This window comes from Antechinus flavipes, chromosome 1 (assembly GCF_016432865.1).
Source record: "Antechinus flavipes isolate AdamAnt ecotype Samford, QLD, Australia chromosome 1, AdamAnt_v2, whole genome shotgun sequence".
Classification (NCBI taxonomy): domain Eukaryota; kingdom Metazoa; phylum Chordata; class Mammalia; order Dasyuromorphia; family Dasyuridae; genus Antechinus; species Antechinus flavipes.
Window position 1 is genome coordinate 57,366,507 of NC_067398.1, and position 16,328 is coordinate 57,382,834.

The 16,328-nt window shown below is 40.9% G+C and overlaps 1 protein-coding gene across 3 annotated transcripts in view; it reads right to left on the minus strand.

Annotated features, from left to right (window-relative positions):
* The window catches only part of MGLL (monoglyceride lipase), a 187,432-nt gene that overhangs the window by 12,038 nt on the left and 159,066 nt on the right, over positions 1–16,328 (minus strand). For all 3 annotated transcript variants that reach the window (XM_051983241.1, XM_051983257.1, XM_051983248.1), the window contains one exon: positions 14,607–14,696. In XM_051983241.1, coding sequence (XP_051839201.1) covers positions 14,607–14,696 — 90 coding nt within the window. The remainder of the gene's footprint in view (positions 1–14,606; positions 14,697–16,328) is intronic.

A 16,328-nucleotide genomic window follows, 5' to 3' on the forward strand; every position in this document is an offset into this window, starting at 1 on the left:
ATTTTCATGAGCTGGAGGACATCGAGAAGAGGAGGATCAGAATGGCAAGCCCTAGTTGGAGGAAATCGGGTGGAGGTTGGCCTGGAAGAAACAAGACTTAGCAGGAACATGAAAACCATTTTCAGGTACCCTAAAGGCAAAATTACCAATCTCCCTGGCTTCCTTTAAGTCCCAAATAAAATCCTGCATTCTGCAGGAAGCCTTCCCCAGCTCCTCTTAATCCAGTACTTTTCCTCTTTTAACTTTTCCTTAGCTTATATTTGTTTGTATTTTGTCTTTCCTATTATATTGTAAGCTCTTTGAGGACAGAGACTGAGCTCTTTTTTTGTATCCCCAGTGCTTAGCACAGTGCAGGACACATAGTAGGCTCTTAATAAAGGTTTATTGATCGATTCTTGGCTCCAGAGGGCAGAATCAGGTACCGTGGGTGAAGTTGTTGAACAGTAAATTTGAACTAGATAAGCTTCCTGAAACTGGATCTGATTGTTAGAATTCATCATCATCATCATCATCATAGTCAATATTAATAGAGAACTTTAAGGTTTGTGAAGGGTTTGTTTTTCACAACCTGAGGAGGTAAGTGCTATTATTATCCCCATTTTAGTGAGAAGGAAACTGAGGCAAACACAGTGAAGGTTACATAGCTGGAAGGGGACTGAGGCCTTCCTGACACCAGGCGTGGAGCTCCGTCCCCTGGGCCACAGAGCTGCCTCTGACCCAAAGTGGATGGGCGCATTTTTGGAGTAGACAAGCCCCCGATTTCTGAAGCTGTTCCCAGCAGAGGCTAGATCTCTGGTCACGTGTTGGGGAAGAGATAGACCAGATGGCGTCTAAGGTCCCCTCCAGCCTGAAATCTCTGGCCCTCCCAGGGTCACAATCTGGGCAGCAGATTTAGCTCACATTCCTTTCCACGCGAGGTGGTCAAGAATAACCAGGCTATTTGTGAATTGCCGAGGGAGGGGGTCTGGAGGGCAACTAAACAATGTGTCACCACTGAGAATGGCAGCCATCCCGGTCCCTGCCCGAGGGCTGGAGCCGAGCCACCCACCTGGGGGCCCTCCAGTGCTGAGCCCAGCTTGGGATGGGAGGTTGTTTGGTTCTCCTGTTACAGAGCTTGAGGTTGGACGGCCTTCCAAGGTCAAGTTCCCAAGTCCCAGGGCTACTCCTTAAAATACCCTCAGGAGCTTTGACCAGATTGGCTTTGAATCCCCCTGAAGATGCTGAGGGTCTCTCCCTAGTTAATGGTCCCAACAGCTTTATGGCCTTCCTGAGATGCAGTTCAGACCGTTTCTTGTCCTAGCCCACACTGGCCACTTCAGACAATGGCCTATTTTGAGCCAGAGTCCCTGCCAAGCCAGCAGTGAAGTCAGCAGATGTGGGGGAAAGGGCAGGAAAGGGAAGATGGGAGGAGGACTTAGCTTCTGTGGGTGAAAGGAGAGGAGAAGGGCGCTGCCCAACAGTCTGCGGCTTGGAAGAAAGTAAAAAGAGCTAGGAGCTCTTGCCATGCTCGAATGATGGGGTGCAGCTTCTAGGGGAGATGTCGTGATATCCCTGAGGTTTCCTGGCCTTGGGAGTGCTCTCGTTTCACAAATATTGCCGGCTATCGGATAACAATCTGATGTTCAATCCACAAACACTGTTGGCTGTCAAATAACAATCGTTGGTCAATCTACAGACATTGCTGATTGTCAGATTAATAATCTGTTGCTCAGCAATACCAAAGTTTTTGAGAAAATAATGAAATGCATATCAGACCACTCCTCAAATCCACCTGTAAGCTAGAAAATGGGTTTATGGGTCTTTCTTCTACCAGTTTATCTTCTTGCTCCTGGGTCTTTGCTAACTTCATTTCGAAAGTTAACTCACTTTTTCTTCCCGAGTTATTTCTACCTTCTGAATCCGATTCTCCCTGTGCAACAAGAGAACTGTTCGGTTCTGCACACATATATTGTATCTAGGATATACTGTAACCTATTCAGCATGTAAAGGACTGCTTGTCATCTAGGGGAGGGGGTGGAGGGAGGGAGGGGAAAAATCGGAACAGAAGTGAGTGCAAGGGATAATGCTGTAAAAAAAAAATTACCCTAGCATAGGTTCTGTCAATAAAAAGTTATTTAAAAAAAAGTTAGCTCACTGTAAGTGGTGTTACAATTATAATAAACTTTATCTCTTGACTTGGAGATGGATCTGAGCCTGAAGATTCTTTTGAGACACCTTGCGACACCTGTCTGGAATCCCAACCTCTTTGGGGTCTCTTTGAACACTAACAAGATCAAGTTTTCTTTCACTTCTTGGCTGGCTTGGCCACTTATCTGTCTGTCACACATGGTGATGCAAAGAGTCCTTTGTACACCTTAAAGGCCTACAGACATGGGAACTGATCTTATTTCTCAGGGATTTTCAGTTCAACAAACCTTTATTTTTACAAGGCCTTGTTAGAACTCAAAGATGGCCAGTGGGCAGTGTCTGAGTTTTGAGAATTTTATTTCATTTTATTTTATTTTTAATAACTTTATATTGACAGAACCCATGCCAGGGTAATTTTTTATAACATTATCCCTTGCACTCGCTTCTGTTCTGACTTTTCCCCTCCCTCCCTCCACCCTCCCTTCCCCCAAATGGCAAGCAGTCCTTTACATGTTGAATAGGTTACAGTATATCCTAGATACAATATACGTGTGCAGAACCGAACAGTTTTCTTGTTGCCCAGGGAGAATTGGATTCAGAAGGTAGAAATAACCCGGGAAGAAAAACAAAAATGCAAGCAGTTTATATTCATCAGCCAGTGTTCTTTCTCTGGGTGTAGCTGCTTCTGTCCATCTTTGATCAATTAAAGCTCTCTTTATCGAAGAGATCCACTTCCATCAGAATACATCCTCAAACAGTATCGTTGTTGATGTATATAATGATCTCCTGGTTCTGCTCATTTCACTCAGCATCAGTTCTTGTAAGTCTCGCCAGTCCTCTCTGTATTCATCCTGCTGGTCATTCCTTACAGAACTATAATATTCCATAACGTTCATATACCACAATTTACCCAGCCATTCTCCAATTGATGGGCATCCAATCATTTTCCAATTTCTAGCCACTACAAACAGGGCTTTGCGAATTTTAAAAATAAAATCTCTTTGGAGAAATAAGCTTTGAAAAATGAAATAAGAACCAATGATAAGGGCATCTTGGTGGCCCATTGGATAGAGCTCTGGGCCTGGAGTCATCTTCCTGAGTGCACACCTGGCCTCAGACACTTACTAGCTGGGTGAAATCATTAGTCTGGGCAAGTTTAACCTGTCTGCCTCAGTTTACTCATCTGTAAAATGAGCTGGAGAAGGAAATGGCAAACCACTCTAGTATGTTTGCCAAGAAAACCCCAAAATGGGGTCATGGAGAATTAGACAAGACTGAAATCCTTGAACAACAAGAACTCCAAAAGCATAAGATGCAGAGAAGGTGTCAATAGAGGGAGCTACTCACTGGGATCACCCAACACCTGTGAAATTGTAGCTCTGGTCCAAAAACTAAAAATTAGATTTTTAAATTAAGAGAGAAAATTAAATTAAATTTAATTTTAAAAGAAAATTAAATTAAATTTAATTTTAAAAGAAAATTAAATTTTTAATTAAATTAAGAGAGAAAACTAAGATCCATTTTCCTTAGATTTTAATGGTCTGAGAGAGACAGAGCACCGACTTACAGGATAGGTAAGAAAAGTAATAGTGTATTGCAGTGTGAGTTTTCAGTTCCCTTCACTGAACCTGTTTCCTCTTCTGAAATATGGGGGTGGGAGATCATAATCATAGTTAGAATATATATAGCTTATTTTGAGTCTGCAAGTTTGCAAAGCACTATCCATTGTCACCTCATTTGATTTTTACAACTACTTTAGGAAGGAGGTGGTATTATCTCCATTTTACAGAGGAGGAAACTGAGGCAGGAAGTGATTAAGTGATTTAGTCACATCTACTCTCAGACACTTGTTAGCCATGTCTAGGAGTCACATAGCTAGCAAGTGTCTGAGACTGGATTTGAAGTCAGGCCCTTCTAACTTCAGATCTAAGATTCTATTCAAAGCTTCATCAACTGCCAATGATCTTTTAGGTTCTCTAATCTATGATCTTATGATTCTTTGGATGGGAAAGAAAAATATAAAACTTGTTTGCAATAGGGTGTCAGAGGGTAGTATCACATAAATAACTGTGAAATATTTGTGGACCATGAGGTCCCCTGGTGTAATGGAGAAAGTACTGAATGAAAACTCAATCCAATGAAATTAGGGTCTTGAGTAACCCAATTGGGCAATAATGGCCAGTCCACTGTTCCTCTCTGGATCTCAATTAAGACATTCTGTTCTAAATGATGGGGTTGGACTAAAAGAACTTCAAGTCCACCTAGAAGATTTTATGTTTTTAGGATCTTCCCAATTCTGCCATTTTATGTGACGTCTTCTAATCTTGAAATTCTCTAAAGTCCTTCCCAGTTCTTACAATCTATGATCTAAGTTCATTTATTATTAGAACATTTTATGTTTTAAGATTCTCCTTCATCTAACTGTACAAATATGTATACATATATTGGACTTAACATGTATTTAACATGTATGGGACTACCTGCCATCTAGGGGAGAGGATGGGGAAGGAGGGGAAAATTTGAAATAGAAGTTTTTACAAGGGTCAATGTTGAAAAATTACCCAAGCATATGTTTTGTGAAATAAAAAGCTATAATAATAATAATATTCTCCTTCATCTGAAGCATTCCATATTTTAAGGCCCCTACCAGATTTTACACTTCTTCTAGTTCTGACCTGCTATTTTTAAAGTTTTCTTTTACTTATAATCTCTGCTCTAAGCTTTCTTCTCTGTTCCAAGGTCCCCATCAGCTCTGACATTGCATGTTCTAGGGTTCTCCCTCATTCTAACTTTCCATGTTCTAGAATCCCTCTCAGCTCTTTGACATTCTATGTTGTGGGGGTCCCTTCTCTGCTCTGAAATTCCATAATCTAGGGTTCACTCGCAGATTCAGCATTCTGTGTTGTAGGCTCCTTCTCTACTCTGACATTCCATGTTCAAGGCCCCTCCCAACCCCGACACACGATGTTCTAGGGTCTTCTCCCAGCTCTAACTTTCCATGTTCTGGAGTCCTTCTAAGCTCTAACTTTCTATGCTTTACTTGACGAAGCTGGCTTGACAAGCCCACACGGGTATCAGCAGTACTCTCTGTATTCTGTATTCTCTGGAGTACTCAGCTTCTAGGTGGTATATTGGCAGACAGCCCAGTCTTATTAAAGGTTGCTTTACATTTTTCATGTTGGTGAGTCTGTCTTCCCTCTCTGGTGTACAAGAGACAAGAACTAAAAAAAAAATTAAACATAGTACCCAGACAAATTTTGTGAGATATAATAATGACATGGGTTTTTGCAGAAAATTACCTCTCCATATTCATGTCAAAAGAGTCTTGGTTGTTTCTGGGAGTGCTAGATGAGAGTATTCTTGGAGGCTGAGCTTGCTTATAGCCCGAGGAACTATCTTAATACTTAAGAAAGCCCCCTCTACTTTGTCTGCAAAGAAAACATTATAGTGAAGAAAGATCCCTGCCCAAGGGGATGGCTTCCAGACAGAGCCCAATCCCCAGCCAGATATGGAATAAGGTAACTTCATACTCCACTCTCTTAGTCAAACCAGAATATCTCAACGCCAATGGCAGCTAGTGACTTTAATGTCTGGACATTGGATCATAGAATTTAGAGCCAGAGTCATCTAGTCCAGTCTTCTGTTTGTAAATGTAAGGAAACGGAGACCTGGCAGGTTAAGTGAATGACTCAGGGTCACACAGGTAGAAAGCAGCAGATTTGGGATTCCAAACAATGTTTTTACCACTTTCCATGGTCTTTGGTGACAGAAACATCCATTATGAACAAGGGATTCTGTCCTACAGAATGCTACAATTCGAGGGAGGGATATCTGTTGATGAAATATAATTGTTGGTTAGAAATTTAGACAGAACTAAGCTAAACTGAGGGCTTGATCTTAAAGAAAAACTAATCAAACAAATCATTTATTATTATTGCAAAACATCACTTTTTGAAGATCAAGGTTAAAGCTACTAGATAATCTTACATTTACTAGAAGGCATCAAGATTTGGCAAAATATTCTCAAAATATTCTGCTAGAATGGAGCTGTTGAGACTTGTCTGACCCATAGAGACACAGATCCTATAGTTGGAAGGATGTAGATTTGGATTTGGAAGAGACATTAGGAATAATCATTTAGTTTATCCTCCTATCATTTTTAGGAGGATCCTCAGAGGGGTTAAGTGATTTTCACCAAGATTTAAGATTTGAACCCAGGTTCTCTTACTGAAAAGCCAATGTTTTTCTCACACTGTCATCCCTCCCCCCCCCCCCCCAACCTATGCTTTCATACAGAGCTCTCAGTGAGGAAACTTCCTTTACTAATGCAGAACAGCCATTGTGCAATTTATCATCTTAAAGAGATATCTGGGAAACGGACAAATTAAATGGCTTGCCCAGGGTCACACAGACAACATGTTTTGGAGACAGATCTTGAACTCGGGTCATTCTGACTTAGACATCAGCCCTCTATGATATCATTGTGTCTTCTCACTTTTTCTCAGAAGAATCCTAAAGATTATCAAACCCAAACTCCCTTTCCACACAGCAATTCCACTCTGCAACATTCCTGACAGCATCTGGCCTCGGCTTGAATATTTCTAGTGATGGGGAGGTCATTATTCATAAGGTGGACTTTTCATCATTGGGCCACTGTGATCATTATGGGTAGCTAGGTGGTTCAGTGGATAGAGTTCTGGACCTGGAGTAAGGAAGCTTTCTAAGTCCAAAGCTGGTTTCAGACATTAACCAGCTATTGACCCTGAGCAAATCATTTAACCCTGTTTGACTTAGTTTCCTCATCTGTAAAATGAGAAGGAAATGACAAACCATTCCAATATCTTTGCCAAGAAAACCCCAAATGGGGTCACAGAGAGACATGATTGAAACAATTAAACAACAAAAATCTTTAAAGAGAGCTGTCTTATTCTGAGCCAAAATCTGATCTGTAAGAGCTACTGATTAATTCTAGTTCTGACCTTTTACATTGTTCCCTTTAATTCTTTTAAGATAACTATCATACAGTTCCCTAAGTCTTTGTTCCTGGCCAAACATCATAAACCATTTCCCCCTTTTAGGATTCAGTTTCCTTATCTCTAAAATGAGAAGGTGAATCTAAATGACCTTTGTAGTCTTTTCTAGCCCCAAAATTCTGTGTTTTAGGGTCCTTTCCAGTTCTTGCATTTTGTGTTCTAAGGTCTCTTCCAGTTATTCCATTCCACCCAATGAGCATTTATTAAGCACATACTGTAGTACAAAAGCAAAAATTAAATAAATACTCTTTATCATCTAGCTGATCTTTAGAGAGTTTTCATCCCATGATGCTGGGGAACAGCACATAATTTAAGAAATTAAATATAAAATACAAATTAATTTTGAGGGGAAGAATATTAGGAACCCATCAGGATGAGCTATTTTTAGTGGTTGGTATTGGAACTGAACTGAATTTTGATGGAAGCCAGGGATTCTATGAAGCATAAGTTAGGAAAGAATGCAATCCAGGCATTGGAGATGAGTATTCCGTGTTCCAAATGCAACAATCTCGGGGCATAGGTTCCTTCCAGCTTTAACATTCTAAACCAATCCATTCTTCTAGAGTCAAACACATTTAAAACTATGTCAGATACTCAACTGGTCATTTCTAAATCCCAGGATGCCAAATCCATAGCTTATAGTCACCAGGATGCCATTCTTTTTTTTTTTTTTCCCTGAGTCAATTGGGGTTAAGTGACTTGCCCAGGGTCACACAGCTAGGAAGTGTTAAGTGTCTAAGATCAGATTTGAACTCAGGTCCTCCTGACTTCAGGGCTGGTGCTCTAAACACTGTGCCACTTAGCTGCCCCCCAGCCCCCAGCATGGCATTCTTTATTTTCAATGTATTTCCTTTGGGACTAAGGTCTTCCAAGGATGGAAGGTGGCCTCCCCTTTTAAGAAACTACACATCTGATGACATCTGGGAGGAAAGTTTAGTTCTCACTTCTAGACCCCCCTCCCCCACCAAGCATCTAACTTGGATGACCCATTTTTAGCAGTTGAGGGTCCCCTGACTCTGGACCTTCTCCAGGTTGCTGCATTTTTCACTTGCAAGTTTGCCCCAGTGCCCGATACCCCAGCACATGACTGGAGCATGGTACTATGGATGGAGCATTGGACTTACCCTAGGACAGTGAGTCATTCACTCAAGCTCTCTGAGCTTCTCAAATAAGGCTGCTAAATAGCAAAGTGAATAGAGTGCTAGATGCAGAGTTAGGAAGTCCTGAGCTCAAATACAGCTTGAGATACTTAGTAGCTATGTGATCCTGGGCAAGTCACTTAAGCTTTGCCTGACTTTATTTTCTCATCTGTAAAATGGGGCTGATAATAATAGCACCTACCTCCCCGGGTTATTGTGAGGATCAAATGAGATAATATTTGTAAAAATGCTTTGTAAAGAGCTATGTAAATGCTAGCTGTTATTATTAGGTTATATATGCAAAGAACTTTTCAAACCACACGGCACTGAATAAATGGAAGCTATCACTATTATCCAGCCTGATCTATCCCTTGCTTAGGAGCACACTCGTCTGTTGGGTTCAGGGAGTAGCCGAACTCCAGGCTGGCTTCTATCAATTTTTATTAAAATCAATAAGGGAAGAGCTGTGGGGGGAAAACATCAAAAGGGGGCAGGTGATTCCACAGGCAGACACTCTATTCCCGTGGAGTAATATAAAGGGACTCAATTCACATGAGCTGCCTTTCTCTCCTCCCCGCCCCCCCTCCAGCCCCCATTCAGCCACCTCCGTACAATGCAGCACACGCGGAGAGATGTTCTAATAGGCTTCGGGTTGTGGTTTTTATTTTTTTTTAAGCAACAAGGAATTTTTAGCTGCAGCAAACAGAAAAGTCTTTTGTGTGGATTATAAAATATGAATGATGGATGTTCATAAGCTCCAAACGGCTAAGAAAAACAGTTTTTATTAGAAAAGTAATGATCCTTGCAAGGAGGGAGTCTCTGCAGAAGGCTGTGTGGGAGGGAAGGGGTTAGCATTAGCTGCTGGATGGCTTAGTTAGAGGTTTTCAGTATTTCCCATCTTTCGTATCCACAGCCGAAGTCTTTCTGAAGACACTGGCCAGTGACCAAGAGGGTCTTTGGAAAGCACCTTGTGGATTGGTCTTTGGGGAATGAGGGAGAAAGATCTGTTATATGTGGTTGGAAACTGGTCCCAGATCATGTTAAGATGATGGGGATACTTGTTCTCTTTCACTGGGACCAGAAGGAGGGAGGGGGAAATTCTAGATGGAAAACAAAATAAGCAAAAGTTATTAACTTATAACTGTGAGTTGTATGCATATAACTCACCATATGGCCTGCCTGTCATGATTATAAACTAGCAAGAATGCTCTTGGAGGGCATCCCAAAGATATTTATAGAGGGCAGAAAGTTGGTTCTGGAAAAGGAATATATTTGACATGTAAATAATGGATGTCCCTAGGACACTATGCACTCAGAAACTGTCTTATGGTAGCTACTCCCAGAGAGCTGAAAGTCTCAGCTAAAAATATTTCAGCATTGAAACAAACAAAAAAAAAATCAGTGGATCTGACTTAGAGCCCTTGGATATATATTGATTGCTTGGGGGGAGTGGAGGGAAGAGGCAGTCTCCTTCAAAAGCCCTCCTCCTCCAATAAAGTTGACCAGGGCACCTGTAACAATCTCATGGGTTCCCAGAGGGGAGAATTGGGTCATCCATTGGGTTATTCCATTCATTCCCTTCAGTAGTCTGTAAGCTTTCTGAGAGCAGGAACTGATGGGTATTTGCTTATGTAACTCCTGTGCCCAGCTCAATAGTCTTGTACATGATAGGTGTTTATGAGAGATGAGAAGTAAGGTGAATTCTGAAGACTATCTCTGCAAACAGAATGCTCAATCCAAGGTCCTAATCTACCTTTCCTGCATTTTATGAAATGTCAAAGCTGGGAACACAAATACCTGCACCAAAGGGGACTTTAGGACATAAAATGTTATCAGGCTTGAAGGAACCTTGGAACACAGAACATTAGAACTATAAAGGACCTTAGAATAGAGAGTTGTTGGAGGAGGGAGGGACCTCAGAACACAGAATGTTAGAAGGGACTTTAGGGTTCATCTGGTCCAAACTTGACATTTTATAGATCAGCCCATAGAGGTGAATATTTACTTAGGGTCATATCTTGCATCTTAAATATAGAGTCTGATTTTTAAATGATCATGTAGACCAGGGGTCCTCAAACTTTTTAAATAGGGGGCCAGTTCACTGTCCCTCAGACTGTTGGAGGGCCGGACTATAGTAAAAACAAAAACTTTGTTTTGTGGGCCTTTAAATAAAGAAACTTCATAGCCCTGGGTCAGGGGGATAAACGTCCTCAGCTGCTGCAACTGGCCCGCGGGCCGTAGTTTGAGGACCCCTGATGTAGACCATGGTATAACCAAAAAGACTAGGCTATTTTCTGGGATTACTATTTTGATTCCCACCCACTTTTAATGCTTATTATTGTTGTTGAGTCATATCTAATTCTTTGTGACCCCATTTGGGGCTTTCTTGGAAAAGATACTTGAATGTTTTACGTTTCCTTCTCCAGCTCATTTTACAGATGAGAAACTGAGGCAAAGAGGTTAAAGTGATTTGTGCAGGGTCACACAGCTAGTAAGTATCTGAAGCCAGATTTGAACTCCAGAAGATAACTCTTCCTGACTCTGGCTATACAATCTATTCACTGCATCTCCTTCAACAGCTCTATAGACACACAAATACCCCTGCCAAGATTTTCACTGAGCCCCATGCAAGGCAACCTCTTTCTGGATTGGCAGCTACGAGAGCAGGAAAGATCACCCCACTTGGTTGGACTCCTTGGGTCTGTTGCAAGGTAGCTTGCCACAGACTTCCCAAAAGATCCCCCTTCTGACATTCAAATGACAAAGCAAAATCTGGTTACAAACAGACAGATTTCTAAACATCCTTCTCCTGTTTGAAATGTCCTCATATCCTGCTTGAGATGCTTGCTTTGCTGTAGCAGGTGAGTTGGAGAAACATTTCCTCCACTTGTTATTTCTACAGTCTGTGAAATGTCTGTGTATAGTTGAGAAGTTTGTTCATGGAAATAATAATGAGATCTTAGGGATCTTACTTGAATGAGCCATATTGTGACCTGGTATTTAGACTGAAAACCCTGACAGTAAGGCTTTTCCTGGAATATATTCCTTTTTTCTAGCTTTGTTTACTTCAAGGTTAATGGGAGGAGTGTTCAAGGGAGACACAAACTTTACAGCCTACTGGTTCACATCTAAGGCAATGAACAGATTCATGTGGAGGAATATACTAGACAAAGAGAGCTCTGGCTCAGGCTTGTTTCTAATCTTGCTCAGGCATGGCTTTCATGTATATTCACAACTGAGGGATTCATCAGATCCTCTGAACTAATAATATCATTAAACTGGCCAGTGGAGTATGAAGCAGTAGCAAGGAGAGAAAGAGGGATGGATGGAGGGATGGAGGGAGGGATGGCAGGACCTGCCTATCACAAATACTGTAATTTTACTTTTATCATCCTCCTCCTCATCATCATCTTCCTCATCATCGAGATTTTGAAAATGCTTTTTGAAGGTTTACAAAGTTCTTTTCCTGAAGCAATCTTGTGAGTTAGAATTGGTGAAGGAATGCTGAACTTGGAGAAGAAGTCTGTTTTAATTCTGTTTCAGATGAATTTCCCATTCTACATCCATAATCTGAAACCCCTTCAGCTTAAAATCCCAAGGAGCTAAGAATTCTTGCACTTAGACTTGAATCCTCATGAAATTTCCTCTCTCTGGGTCTTAGTTTCCTCATCTTTCAAATGAAGAGATTGTTAGGTGACTAATCTTCTGTATGTGATGATGGTCTTCCCACTATACCACATTGCTACTCTAGCTTGCCTCATGAAGCCCTGGGTTTCATTTCACTTGAGATTGTTGTTGCTGTTCAGTCATTTTTCAGTTGTGCCCCTTTTCTTCATGATCCCATTTGGGGATTTTTTGGCCCATCATTTCCTTTTCCAGTTCATCTTACAGATGGGGAAATGGAATAAACAAGGTTAAGGGACTTGCCCAAGGTCACACAGCTAGTGTCTAAGGCCAGATTTGAACTCAGGTAGATGAGTCTTCCTGAATTCAGTCCCAGCAATCTGTGCAGTATGGTGCCATCTAGTGTCTTAACGTTACTTGATTATTATAGGGAGGTAAAATTCAGATATCAAGCCTCTTAATGCAAAACTACTACAGCTCTTTCATTTTCTTCTTTCTGTCTTAGCCAATTTTTTTTAAGGTGCAAAAATAAGCAACTTTTAGTCTACACCTGGATGCTTTTGTCTTTGTGGCGCTATCAATGCTATTCCTAAGATAATTGATTTTAATAGAGATTTTTTTCATTCAAGGAAGGGATATTATTATGAACAGCCCCAGGCAGCTCCTTTCTTCCAGGCTATAGACATAGTCAAGTCACATAGATGGAAGAACATCTCTTCCCATTAAGATAATCAAGGAGATTAAGTAACTCCAAAGTGGATTGGATAGGGCTATGCTTAGACTGAGAATGATCAGAAATATTTACAGGTTGTCTTCTACGAGCAAAGCAGAACTGAAGTCGTTCAAAAGAAATGTGAAATGTGCAAATTTAGAGAATCCACCCCAAATGTTTACATGGACTATTTGCGTCTGACCCACAGTAGAGCATTACAAGCTCATACTGGACTGATCAGCCGCAGTCAGACACACTCTAACTTGACTGTTAACATAGTGATGTCTTTTTGGTCCTCTGCGAGAACAATGACCAACCACTAGGTCTATATTGCCTCATATTTCAAGCTCATAGTTCTATAGCCCTTCAAATTTTATAAAAGGTGATTTCTAAACAGTGGTCAGGTAAGGTGGACGCTATGAATACTCTTACCTGTATTTTTACATCTGAAGAGATTGAATTTAAGATAGGTGGAATGACTTGATTTACCCATTCTCCCACATAAGAGTCATGATTTGGTCCTAAGTATCTAGATTCCAAGACTCAACATTCTTTAAATTGGATCTCTCTAGAGAACTGGACAGATTGGTTCACTGGCATTTCAGAGTAAAGCTGAGGCTCAACACGGCTAAACCACCTGGAAACTTGGGGTCTCTCATTCAAGTTTGGATTAAAAGGATCTTATGAGTTAGAGCTGGAAAGAAACTTAGAAATCATCCAGTCTAACCCTCCCCATGCTACAACAGAGGTAATAAGCCTGAAGAAATAAAGTGATTTACTCAAGTAATCCAGTAACAGACCCCAAACCCATATTTAGCTCTTCTTCTAGAAGCCTTTCCATTATAGAATGTGGTAACATCATCTCACATGTCTACACTAGCTTACTATGCTCTCCTAGGATGATAGACTACACACTAAGAGTTTTGTTCTATGAACTTATTCTATGAGTCAATCAGATACATCTGTAATATATCTGCCATAGAACATAAGTTTCTTGAAGCAGGGTGTATTTCATCATTGTATTTGTATCTCTATAGCAGTGGTTCTCAAACTTTTGTTTTCAGTATCTTTATCCTATTAAAAATTATTGAGGATCTCTCCAAAGCATTTTTGTTTATCCGGATTATATTTATAGACATTTACCATATTGGAAATAAAAACTATTTTTGAATTTGTAGACCCTCTAAAAGGGTTTCAGAGATCCCCAGGATTCTCTAGACCCATACTTTGAGAACCACTGCCTAGAGCCTAGCTCCATTCTAACCATACAGTAAACATTTAATAAATGCTTGCTGGGTGCCTTTCTCCCTGTTGCTTTCCATCTGCTCTGTCTGTACATATCTCTATTTAGATACCCAGGATTATAGATTATATATGGAAAGGCCATTTAATTCAAAATTTACACATGAGGAAACTGAGGCCCTAGCAGGTTAAATGAGCTGAACCTAGTTCCTCTGACTTGAAATCAGTGCTCTTTCTCCTGTACACATGACATTTCCCCCAATAATAGCTAATGATAGTAATAAAAATAGCTCATATTTATATGGCACGTATTATTTGCCAGGGACTTACAATTATTATCTCATTTGAAACTCACAATAACCCTGGGAGGTAGTATTACTATTCTCATTTCATAGATGAGGAAACTGAGACAGTCAGGGTCATAAAACTAGAATGTGCTGGAGGCTGAATTTGAACTCAAGTCTTTCTGACATTAGGCATCTCATAGCTACCTAGATAAGCTCTTTGAGAGCAGGGACCATTTTTCCTTTTTCTTTGTACTCAGCATTTTGCAACATTCCTAGCACATGGCAAGCAATAAACAAATAAAGATTGATTCATAGAGTCAATTAACAAGTCAGGGTAGATGAGTGATTGTTCACCCTAATCTATTATCATATTAATAGATAATATTATCTATTATTAATAACCAACAAGACATTCTCATGAAAAATTCCCAAAGAAACTCACCTCAGTCTTATTTCGGGAAATCACATTGGAGTCGATGGACCCCAGGGACAGGTTGGGGAGAACAAGGTTGAGAACTTTCGCAGCAAGGACCTAGGCAGGAAGAAATAAATCGGGGTGAGGAAATGGTGGGATTGTGGCAGGAACAAACATCTCCAGAATGACAGTTTACAGTAAATTGTGGAAAATGCCACCAAAGCTGAACATCTGCCAGGTTCACGTCCTGAGATTGAACACTCTGCAAGCAATGTTCTCGAGGGCTTGGCGCGTTCTAATTCACACAGCTGCGAACCAGCTTTGGCTCTTGGCCATTGTGGGTGAGCTGAGGAGAAGTTTTTGCCTGACTTGCTGCAGTCACACACACACACACACACACACACACACACACACACACACACACACCACACCAGCTCCTTGCTAAATTTATTTTCCGTGGTTGCCCTTCCCACAGTCATTCAGTGATTCTACAACCAGGCCTGGTTCCTTTGACTTTGACTGTATTCTTTATGAGAATCAATTCCCCTTGGGGGCCTGGCCACAAATAGCACAAAGTGTTTGACCTTGATTTGAGGAATTGATTGGCTATCGGTCATCCAAGACCACTCAGAATCAGATACCCCATAGACTATTAGAACCTTTTGAAAGGGATTGCAAAAATCACCTAGTCAAATCATCACCTCATTTTATAAATGAAGAAACCAAGATTTAGAGAGAGAGAGAGGAAGTGACTTATCCACATCCTATACTTTTCCCATCACTCCCTGGATGCCTCCAATAATTATCCTCATTTTACTCATGAGAAACTAGATCTCACAATAAAGAAGCCCTAGCACACATTGAATTTCCATTCAGTCCCATGCTCTTTCTGCCAAGTCCTTCATCTAAATTACATCTGGTCTGAGCTTCTCTGATCTTAGGACAGTGATCTATTAATTAGATGGTAATGATGTTATTCTTCAGTCATTTCTGACTCTTTGTGACCCCATTTGAGGTTTTCTCAGCAAAGACATTAGTTTGCAGTTTCCTTCTCCAATTTATTTACGGATGAAGAAACTGAGGCAAACAAGGTTAAGTGACTTGCTCAGGGTCACATGGCTAGTAAATGTCTGAGGTCAGATTTGAACTCAGGATGAAGTGCACTATGATCCCACTGAGACAAGACAAACATCTCACTGTTGGCTCTTGTTTTTACTCTCCTTTTTCATCACCTCTTATTTTAGGAGGGTGAAAAAGCACCCTATCTCTAGATCAGTTCTGTTCGAATTTTCTGACAGAGATTGTGTTTAGCTCTGGAGAGTTTCTAGTCTCTTGGGTATAAAAGGTGCTATTTCAAAAGTGAGCTGTGAGAAAAGGAAGCTGCTTTGCTGAAATTAGAACAGCTCTAAAGAAGGGGAATGAAGGGTGAGCAATGAAATCCTTTGCAAATGTCATTGCACCCCCATCCCCTTCCTGGAGGCAACCGGCTGTCCTTACTAAGCAAGGGAACCTTTCTCCAATCAGGAATCCCTGGGGGCACCTAGGGAGAAATCAAAAAATTATTCATGGCTGGAATTTGAATCTATTTCCAGCATTTTCTGCTTGAAATGAGCCTGTATATTTATTCATGAAAGACATTGTGGTATAGGGGACAACACACTGGCCTTGGAAGCAGGACACATGGGCCTCTTCCCAGCTCTCTTTCTTGTTGGGAGGGAGGGAGATCTCCATCATCCTCACCCCTGCATC